This window comes from Morone saxatilis, unplaced genomic scaffold, assembly GCF_004916995.1.
Source record: "Morone saxatilis isolate NCDOM2014 unplaced genomic scaffold, NCSU_SB_2.0 Contig20, whole genome shotgun sequence".
In the NCBI taxonomy this organism is placed as follows: Eukaryota; Metazoa; Chordata; class Actinopteri; family Moronidae; genus Morone; species Morone saxatilis.
Window position 1 is genome coordinate 9,683,822 of NW_023339763.1, and position 10,860 is coordinate 9,694,681.

The following is a 10,860-nucleotide window of genomic DNA, read 5'->3' on the forward strand; positions in this document are numbered from 1 at the left end:
GTACAAAAGATTTTTTTTAAAACCTTTCTACAAAATAACATCTATTTGTATAGAGGACTTTCTGCAACCTAAAAGCATGAGACAATTCAGAAAAAGCCATCTGACTGTACTGAATCAGGTTTTTGTGGCTGGTGACCTCAAACTTTTGAGGGGTAGTGCAATTTCCCACCATTATTGGTATATTTGACACACCTTTTCAGAGTTGAGGAGCAGATGTCCGTTGGCTCGCACTGCTTGTGGCCACTTCCCACTGTGGATGAGAGAGAATGTTCTCTTTAATGTTATCCTTGCAGATTGCAAGTCCCTCGTTTCACCCTCCACTTCTAATCATTAGGCATAAACTACAGGGGCTGCGAACGGGCGAAAAACTAAACTAAATGGCTCATTTAAAGGTAATGTAAACATAACAATTCTTATATTCAGGTGATTCTACACTAATAAATACAAAGTTATGCATATTATAGAAAGCAGTGTTAAGCACTGAGCAAGCACATCTCCAAGAATAATCCTGGTTCACATTCTCTGGAGACAAAGTGTAATTGCCCAAAAATGAAAGCGTGTGGCTTGTAAGATTTAAAATTAGTCCATCAACCTTGTAGGAAACACAAGCAAAGTGGATCCCTTCTTAAAAAAAAAAAAAATGCATATAAATAAAATCACAATCTCCTACTCCCTGTAGTGGTCAATCAAGTGGGCAAACTCACCTGTCCTTGGGCCACATAGCCACATGGTTGTACAGGTAGTAAGACAGGTGGTTAGGCACCAAGTCTTTGCCAGACACACGAACGTCTACAGGGTACCAGTATTCAAACTCCCTCCTCAGCCTCTGTAGATGCTCTTTAGGGATGTTTGTCTTGGGGAAAGGAGACGTCTTAAAGAAGATAAAGTCCCACACCTCTCTGGTCATTTGCTCAGGCCTGTGGGGGAAAAAAAAGAGACAAAATGGTCAAGGGTAGAACGAGGGATGTATTAGATTCAAGAAAAGTGAAAAGAAGCAATTAAATGCTTGTGTGTGACGGTGTTTCACTTCTCTTTGCCCTTTCATCTTAGTGCTGAGGAAGAGATATGGTACTTAAACCAACATTGAGCTATGAATTGATGTTTCTGAAAGGCAACATCTGTCACTGAGTGGACGTTTCATTTATTCATTTTATTATTTTATTTCACGGATGAATACCGGGCACCAAATTGACTTTAAAAATAAATACAAAAGCCTGAAAAGCAACACCTGTCATTTGAAATTATTAAATGTAGTTATTAAATCGAAGTCTTTTCTCCCTCAGGTGAACCACATCTACGGTTGCTTGAAAGCAGACAGAGAAGGACGAGAAAAGGAGAGGCAGCAAAAAAGGAGGCAGAATGAATTAGTTAGAGACTAATCCTCATTTATTCTAGTGTGCAGGTGTGTGTGTGTGTGTGTGTGTGTGCGTGTGCGTGTGTGTGTATATATTGTGTCCATACTTGATGCCCAGTGGTGATGCTCCCTGTCCATTGAGCACACCTCCCTGGAGGAGGTGGGCTACAGTGTAGTAAGCCATGTAGATGGTGGAGTCCGATAGTGACTCAATCAGCCACTGCTCGTCCCAAGGCAGCCGCGTTCCTATGGTAACCAGGAGCGTGCGCACACACACACACACACACACACACACACATATAAATACACGCATAAGCGCAAATCCAGAGAAAGACACAGACACAGCCATGGGGGAAAAGTGAACTAAAAATTATGAAGAAAGACAATTGTTGTCTCCTCTGAGCTGACACAATCTTTTGTTGCATTTGCCATCTTGTCAAGCTGGTTACATTCTAGTGCCAAGAAAAACACTAACACAATGGAATAAGTCCTGGGTTTTATTATGTAATCCTTGGCAAACAAGCTTAAATGTCAAAAAAAAAAAAAAAAAAAAAAAAACATTTTTGTCAAATAAACTAAAGTAAACTCATTCCTAACCTGCTGCTTTGACAGACATACCAGCCACCACTTACTGGTTTTCCTAAAACATTTATTTTGGTATTTTTTAGGGCAAAGTGTGTGTGTGTGCTAGTCTCAAATGCACACACACACACACCAATGCACTCAAATGTTTTTGTATTTTCAGTGAATGCCTATTGAGATTTTTTTACAAGCTCTCAGAGGTTGAAAACATAAAATTACTGCAAGCTTGAGCTGTAATTAATTTTCATTAGCGGTAGCTACATGAATATGAGCAACATTTATAATGAAATATTGTTATAATCAAATAAACAATAAATGCATCCATTCTTGCACACATTTTTTTTAGACTTTAGAGAAATAAAACATCATACATATGACATCATTTAAAACAAGTTTTGACAGCACGAAAGGTGTTAGTAGTTTTACATAGCATATACTGACCACGTTAATCAAATTACAGACATTATTTGCAAATGTTTTAAGTTTGAGCTTTCAGTGTATGAACAATGTTTGTTTTTTGCTTGTGTCTGTGAAAATATAAAAGTATATATTCTTTCTATAAGTAAGACACAAGTAAAAGGAATCTGCACAACCTGCACCATACAGTAAAAACTCTTTGCTTCATATTCTGAAAATGTGTGGGGAGATTTTTCTACAGTAGGAGTCTACAACAAGCCTGGACTGTACTGTGCTCGCCTGTACTGTAAGCCAGCTGGCCTTCAGTCGGCATCTATTCCTGTATGAACAGAAAGGCAGACTGTTGCTAGGTGCTTTATCACCAGCCCTCTGTCTCCATCTATAGACCAAAACCATCAGTCATACAGTAGTTACAAAACTTGAAGTCCTGTTCGTCTTTGGCAGGGTGGTACATTTAATCTCTGTACAAGAAACTATATTACCTTTGAAAGATGCAGTAACAACAAATTTATATCCTATATTAAAGGTTACTGCAGTCCCGACACAATCGTTCACACACGCACATGCACACAAAACACACAAACCATAGAGGAAAGCGCTCACCAAGTCCGTAGGTACGTGAGCAGGCATGCTCCTGTAGCCAAGCCAAAGTGGCCTCAAAGTTTCTCCTGGTCTCCTCACAAAATCTGTGTAGTGTTATGCAAAATAGAGCATATTAAATCACAGAAAGAAAATGCAGTTACCTATCTGTTTGGATTTGACATGACGTGATAAGACTGGTTATCAGTTTTCAGTATATTTACAGGCAGTAAAGTAATTACATTTATTTTCTACACTCCATACTTGATTGTCTAGGCAATCACAGGAACCCCCACAAGCACGGACAAACACTGCACAAAGCAAAATACGACGGGGGAATGGAATTTGGTAAATTAGATGTTAGTGTCTTACGTCTCCAGCGGCTTGAGGGCTTCATTGGCCTGCTGCTTCCACTCTGCATCCCCATAGTCCAAATACCTGAAAGACGGCATGAAACATTCTACGCTCAAAAATAAGGAGCATCTACAATCATCTTGACCGTGTTATTTTCATGTTTATTCCCCTGCACTACTATAACACTGCCATGCAGCTTCAGATCCACTTAGGTCAAATTATTTCTTCCCATTACTAATGAACACACCTATTATAATATAAAGATCCGTGTGATCAGAATTCATGTTGCACTCACCACTGGTCACAGAGAGCAACCACACACTCGTCAGCTGAACGCGACATGACCTGTTTTTCTGGCTCCATGTAGATCATGGCCTCGCCCTAGATCAGAGCAAACATTATTACAGGCAAATATAGATCAAACATCTATCATACATGGAATATTGTGAACCATAAAGCCATGCAAAGTGCACAGACATAGTAAACGTACACAATCCAGGACACAGTCAGAATTTAAAGTTGTTCTGTCACATTTGAATATCCTTTATTTTAACTTCTTTGCATCAGAAAAGAATGTCTCACCCTCTCAACCATCATCTTCTGGATGGGTTTTTTGACATCCTGGACCTTCTGCCCTTTGTAACCATCAACCAGCATGATCTGACACAGGGAGAAACATTTCATTAATTTCTTTCACTATTCTGGCAGTTTTGTCAACAAGAAGTGGGCCATGTCACTGCAGTGCATTCTCCAGTCACAAATTAACATAAACTGACACATTCTCAGACTATACATATGAATTGTGATCCGCTTGATGCTGAATTTGTACATTTTGAACATGATTAATATTATAATGTCACAGAAGAAAAAACAGGCGCTTAGCAAAAAGTGAAAAATAAGGCAATTTTTCCGTAGTAGACGGAACCAAAGTGTCTGAGGGCAACACACAGCCAATAGCCAGTTAATTAATCATTTAGTCTAGCCTTATGGTGTGAATCACTTGATTTGTTTCTGGGAGATAAATCATACAAGCTTCAAACTTAAAGTTAAATCCACAGGGAGTGTGCAGAGAGCTTGCTTTTTGCTGACCTATGTAGTTGTTTTTTTTTTACTCATTAACCATTAGTTGACTCACCCCTTCATAAAATCCCTTCAGATAGACTTTCTCCTTGGCCTCAGCCAGCTTCTCCTTGTCATTCTGGCTCTGGATCTTCAGCTCATCGCACACCAGAGGAGCAGATAGGTTCCCGTAGCCCGGTATCTCTATGATAGGGACCTGACATGCACACACTGCATTTAGCAACTTTTATAAACATGTTTTCAAATGTGTATCTTTCACTAGCATTGGTGGGTTCAATGCAAACAGAACAGCTTACCGGTTCAAAAGGCATCACCATCTTGTCCTCAATTCCATACTTCTCCCGTAGAGCCTTTTGGAAATGCAAAGAATGAGAGCAACATTAATAAAAATAAATATAGTGGATGTTAAAGCAACTGTATCTTTAAATGGTCATGTTTCTTGCTGAATAACCAATAGTTTAGGCAGCCCATGAACGTAAGCAAATAGCACAGCAAACTAATTTAAGAGCACAGTCTGTTAAAACATTTCAAAAGCTTAATTTCTAAATTGCATTTAAGTTTCAGATGGACTCTGTGTTTCTCTGCAGCAGACTTCATTTCAGGCATAAAGGCTCCTTGAATAGCAGTATAGCAGAAATGTAGTTACAAGGTCACCTGTTTTTTCTTGATGTCTCTGAGAGCAGCGATGTCATCAGGAGCATCAGAGGGTACGCTGGTGACGACCCCCGTACCTGAGCAAATCACAGAATAGGCAAAAGGCCAACACATAAACTGTATTAATGCAAATCTGATGAGTATCTCAGTGATACTGTAATTTACATTATACACATTCAAAATTATTAAATGTCAATTGCCACCACGTTTCTTCAACTGTGCAGCGGCTACAATGGAGCAACTAACAAACCGTGAAGAGGGAGAAGAACAAATAAACATGAACTGGAAACTGATAAATGTCACAGGTCGTTGCAGGTTCACTTTCGCTCACTTCTTTCCATAACTCTTAAAAACACAATGAGAAACGCGGCACAGGAGATTGAAATTCTGACATTTCAACCTTGTCATTCAGAAATTCCAATTAAAGCTATTTACATAAATACACAAGAAACAAAACGGACAAACTATGCCCCTCGCGCACCACAGACCAGAAAAATAGACAGTGCTGCAGTCTGAGCACAATTAGATCCATTTTATGTTTGCAAATTTTCTCCCTCTGGGCAAAAAAAGCAGCCATTACTTTCTTCCTTTGACATCACCGTACAGCACATTATAAATTAGAAGGTGACCTTGGCCTGGCTTTCCATAAGCTCCACCAAACAAAATCTAAGACAAGGGGGAATAGGGGATACAGCTGGGTTCACAGTTTCTGCATAAAGTAATACCTAAAGCAACATGAGCGAGAATAAAGTATCCCTATTTGAAATGCAGACAGCTATAAAACACACAGAGCAGTTTATGTTGAACTATTCACCAACTATCAGACGCATTTCACTCAAGTTCAAGCACATAAAAGGAGAGAGTAAGGTGCCCCCCCACTCAAGGTTATTCTGACTGCAGGAGCCTTTTGACAACTAAAATGCGCTAACCAATGTGAAATATTCTGCATTGAAAAGAATTAAACAATGCAACATCTCGGAATAAATGTATATCTCTGCTATTTTTCCTGACTTCTCGACTCGTACCTTTGTCCTCCTTAATGGTGAGCATGGGCAAAGCATAGATGACCTTATAGGAGGTCAGAGGAGCACTCAGGGCACAGCCAAGGATATCCTAGATAGAGACAAAAGTGATGCAAAGCAGAACGTAGAAAAGAAGTAATACATTTAACAGAATCAACGCATAGTCATTCAACCTTGTCCCTCCAACTGTTTTTACACTGCTAATTGGCCTCATCTTAATCTTCCGTAAATGCAATCTGCTTGACTGTTTTTAAATCATATTAGATATACATATTAATAGTGTTTGGCTTATACCATTAGCTTCAATTAAGTAAAAGTCAACTGAATTAAATGAATTAGAATTTATTTGCAGATGGAAGCATGAAATACAATACAAGTTAGTACCTGTCCCAGAATTTCCATGATTACTGGCACCACTCCGTTTTCTTTGGTGAAGCCCTGGTAAGACATGTTCCTGGCAGACCTACTGGTGCAGATGAAGACGTCTCCGCTGGTTGTCTCAAAGGCAACATACTTCATGTCTGGCCTCACCCAGCAGTTGGTCTGACCGAACATAGTCTCTGGTCTCAGAGTGGCAGCCACCAGGAAGATATTTTTGCCTTTCATGCCACTGTGGGAAGGATAGCTTTAGCACTTAACTTCTGTCTCAAGATGAGGATTATGCTTAAGTGCATGTAAAACTTTATAAATACATATTCAGTGTTTGTAATTTGTTACCTGCTATAAAAGACTTTGGACTTGAATTTTGCTGTGTACGGTTCAACCATTTTCATCTTGATGAGAGTGTACTCCTGGGGTCCAACTCCCTGCAATTGAAAAAAAATGTTAGTTGGAAGTAAAATAACTAAATATAGCTCTCAGATTGCCTCATTTCAAAGTAAGTTTCTTCATCCCTAGTAGACTGCAGGAATAGGAAAAATGGTCGCTAATGGTCCTGTGAGGTAGGGTGGTAAATGTGCAGTACAATAAATGGCAATTTCAAATGTAGTGTGTGACTCAAATTTGTAACAAAATTATGCAACACGGACCCTTTTACTGTTTGCTGTAGGAGTCACAAACATCAAAATAATAACACAATCATACATAATCATATGACAATTTCCCCAAACTAATACACTATGTCATTGAGCCAGGTAGGTAAGTGTACCTCTCCTGTCTGCCTGTCATGGTCCATGCATGGCTGTCCATCCTTGGGGGAGTAGATTGTATACCTGCAGAGGAGTCAGGGACAATCACATAATATTACTGAAACAACATGCAGTGTTATAACATCAGCTTAAATTGCCTGAGACTAAAAGGCAAACTTTAACATCATTCATCTACCAAAGTTTTCATTTCAAAATGCTCACTTTGCTTTTACCCCATGGAAAGATAAGATGATAAGATAAGATGTTCCTTTATTGATCCCCCATAGGAGAAATTCAAATTTGGCACAGCAGCACAGGGAAAATGTAGTGCAAAGAGTAGAAAAAGGGGTAAAATACAATAAAATGTAATAAAAAATGTAATACAAATCTAGAATCTAAAAAAATATATACAATACACTATATACAATAAAGTGGAATATGGTCCAGATGGATAACTGGAATGGGTAACTGTTACAATGTTACAAGGTATTGTGCAAGACAGAAAAAAAAAAAGAGGAAAACCAGTTGTGCTTAGCAAGTTAATAGATAAGAAAATATGTGACATTGGTACAGGACATTGTTTCAGGCTAGACACTAATACTGATAATAATAGCAAGAAGCATAAAGTGTAAGACATGAACATATTAGATACTGTGGGGCGCTTCCTATATTGTTTACCTTTCCCTATATTACTGCAAGGTCAGTGCTACAGAACAATAAAATAAATAATAAAATAAGTGTAAAACAGTTACATAGGAACTGCCAAACCATCTCACCTTTTGCCAAACTTGATCTTTTTTCTCTCCTTCAGTGTGATGAACTGCCACCTGACGAAAGAGTCATAAAAGGGGTTCACATCTGTGGTGATGAATGAACGCCTCCAGTCCACCTGTGAATTGATAACATGACACCAGGATTTAGGCAAAATTGACTAAAATTAATAACCAGATCTCATTATCTTCTGGGACGGTGAATTCTAGGTATCAACAAAAAGAGGACAATGGGTATGTCATTGGAGTTCAGTGTATAACTCTTAACATAAATGTTGTCATAATGTATCCCCATGACACTGCAAGAACCCTCAGTGGTTCATTGTATATCATTCCTAAAATCAATGTAAATCAACGTATAGATTAACTTGTCATATTTCATTGCACAAAAGGGTCATAGGTAGAGAAAAGAGGTACAGAAACATCTCAAGACAGTTATTTGATAGAGTTTCATTATTATAATTAGTCACCTTGACTCCCATCTGTTTGAGGTCTTTCACGGCCAGAGGAGGGAAGTACTTCAGCCAGTGTTCAGCACTGGCAAACCCGACAATCTCCTTGTCATTCAGGCCCAAAGATCTCATAATGTCCCACTGGAAAGTGGAGGTTCCGGATTTCGCCACTGCTTTACTCTAACAGAGAAATGTAAAAGAAGAGACAAAAATAATGTTAATTCAAACATCCAGTGTGACTGTGACAAGTCAACTTGAGCTCTAGTTTCAAAAACATTCACTAAATGTACTATTTTTTCATTCCTATGTGGAAAATATCTGTCAATCAGTCTGATCCTGACCTTCTTGCCCTTTGCTTTGTCCTTGATGATGATTTCATCAGACGTCTCTGGCTTCTCCTTCTCCTCCTCGTCTGGAAACTGTGGAGGGTTTCCATACAGCTCCATCTCTCTCTTTAGCTTGTCTGCACAGGCCTGGTAGATGGATGGATGTATGAATACAAAGAAAGAAGGAAAAGGCAGTGTGTGTGAGGGGGCTGAAGGCATGGATTCATTCTTCAAATACTGATAAAGCAGAATGTTAATGAAAATGCAGTACTAGAATCTAATATTGTGTTTCTTGAATAAAACGTGGTAACATGGTGTCAGATCGTAGGTAAAAAAAAACAACACTAAATTTTGTTACAAGGCAATACCAACTATAATACCTAAAATCATTCTACCTCTGTATGCTATTGCATACAGGACTGATGTGATGGGCTGAAAAAGAAACAACACTAACTTTGATGGGCATTCCTGTGCAGTGCAGCCCGAATGGGAAGAGGCATTTCTTTCCTTTCAGAGACTGGTAGCCAACAGCAAACTATAAGAAAGAAGTCAAACAGCAGCAACTTAGAGAACAGACATCATTGTTGTTGAATATTTCTATCACAAGTGTCTATTATAGGTGCAGACTGAGAAAGTTCATTTCTGTCTGTTTTTGTATGAAGACTTACCTCGCACTTTGACAAGCTGAACGTGTGGCCCAGATGCAATCGGCCATTCATGTAAGGGTAGGGGAAGGTGACAAAGTACTTGTTTTTGCTGGAAGGAAAAGAAACCGGGTAATCAAAATATGTTTTGAGACCAAAATGGATTTATACACAGTATGTTTTTACAAGCAAAGTGACATGCACTGAGAAAATAACATGGGCGTGTTACCTGCGCCACACTGTCATTACTTTTTTTTCCCTCAAAAACAACAACAAGAGAAATACTACATTGCATGCCAACTATTTATAAAGAACAATGGGTGCTCATAGCTGTATCAGGAAGAGATCACTTGAAGGAAGTACACCTGCAGAAACTGCTCTGACATTCCTGAGTGCAGCAAATTATGTACATTGCTTTCTCCACAGATGGTCTTAATTGACCTATTCCTGGGTCCCATGTCTGAAAGAGAGGAACACTCTTTTGGGAATAAAACATAGGGTCTGAATATAGAAGACACTCACTTTGTGCTTTCCCCGACTGTTGTCGGTGCATCTTGCTCAAATGCCTTCTCCTTCTCCCATTTCTCCTGGATCTCGAGCTCAATCTTTCTCAAAAAGTCCAACTTTGCTGTTCCCTTCCGCTCCTGGAACACAATGACGAGCAGGTTGACGGTTCAGCAGAGAAAAGCCAGTGCAGTGATAGCTGCAAGTGAACTGATTACACATTATAACACAACAACAACAAAAAAACATACTTTAAGAATAAATACCACCTAAAATAACATAACCACACTAGAATACACGAGACCAGAATATAATAATAAAATAACAGAAATATGGTTCAACACGTGTTACACAAGAGAACAGCTGTAACCTCTGGTCCGGCTGAGTCAGATTTCTTTCAGGTCTTTTGCTGCAGACGGCTTGACAACTAACGTTAGCTTATGATAGCTAACTCAGCTAATAGCTACAGTAAGTTAATGAGGCATATATAACGTGTCCGCAGCCTCTAAACCAGCACTAACAGTTTTAAACTACACATACATTACAGCACTGGACCTACCGTCATTTTGATCCAAACTACGAGCTATTAACTACTCTGCTGTTCAGACAGACGAAACAGAAGAAGAAATAGTTTCCACTTTGACAAGGGAAACCCACGCCACCGAGTAGCACCGGTGCCTGGCTGATGACACCCACAATCAGCTTCCCGCAAGGCTTTCTGGGAAATGTAGTCCGTGTAACTTTTTTTTTTTTTTTTAGCCGTCCTGCCTTTAAATATCTCACGAACCAGACCCGTTATTCGTCTATTAAGTATTTGGTTCACCATATATATTTAATACACCACCGCGGGGGCCGCTAATATGAATTTAATGTGTCGCAGTTGAATAAAGACACAGCCGTCCGTCGTCCAGCCCCGTGTTACGACAACTCAACTTGTGTTGCCATGCCGTAAAGCGCTTTGTGCGACCTGCCAGTGAAGAGAGAGAGAGAGAGAG

The 10,860-nt window shown here is 39.3% G+C and overlaps 1 protein-coding gene across 1 annotated transcript in view; it reads right to left on the reverse strand.

Moving 5' to 3' along the window:
* Nucleotides 1-10,580, reverse strand: part of lars1b (leucyl-tRNA synthetase 1b) — a 22,890-nt gene extending 12,310 nt beyond the window's left edge. Inside the window, exons 1-21 of the mRNA XM_035666078.1 lie at nt 10,425-10,580; nt 9,884-10,005; nt 9,386-9,473; nt 9,172-9,252; nt 8,733-8,864; nt 8,410-8,571; nt 7,946-8,058; nt 7,190-7,253; nt 6,760-6,848; nt 6,427-6,652; nt 6,046-6,133; nt 5,021-5,097; nt 4,663-4,716; nt 4,422-4,562; nt 3,869-3,946; nt 3,582-3,667; nt 3,305-3,370; nt 2,957-3,039; nt 1,462-1,600; nt 705-917; nt 193-250 (exon numbers count right to left, since the gene is read on the reverse strand). Coding sequence (XP_035521971.1) covers nt 193-250; nt 705-917; nt 1,462-1,600; nt 2,957-3,039; nt 3,305-3,370; nt 3,582-3,667; nt 3,869-3,946; nt 4,422-4,562; nt 4,663-4,716; nt 5,021-5,097; nt 6,046-6,133; nt 6,427-6,652; nt 6,760-6,848; nt 7,190-7,253; nt 7,946-8,058; nt 8,410-8,571; nt 8,733-8,864; nt 9,172-9,252; nt 9,386-9,473; nt 9,884-10,005; nt 10,425-10,430 — 2,166 coding nt within the window. The 5' untranslated portion in view covers nt 10,431-10,580. The remainder of the gene's footprint in view (nt 1-192; nt 251-704; nt 918-1,461; nt 1,601-2,956; nt 3,040-3,304; nt 3,371-3,581; nt 3,668-3,868; nt 3,947-4,421; nt 4,563-4,662; nt 4,717-5,020; nt 5,098-6,045; nt 6,134-6,426; nt 6,653-6,759; nt 6,849-7,189; nt 7,254-7,945; nt 8,059-8,409; nt 8,572-8,732; nt 8,865-9,171; nt 9,253-9,385; nt 9,474-9,883; nt 10,006-10,424) is intronic.
* Between the last annotated feature and the right edge of the window lie 280 nt (nt 10,581-10,860).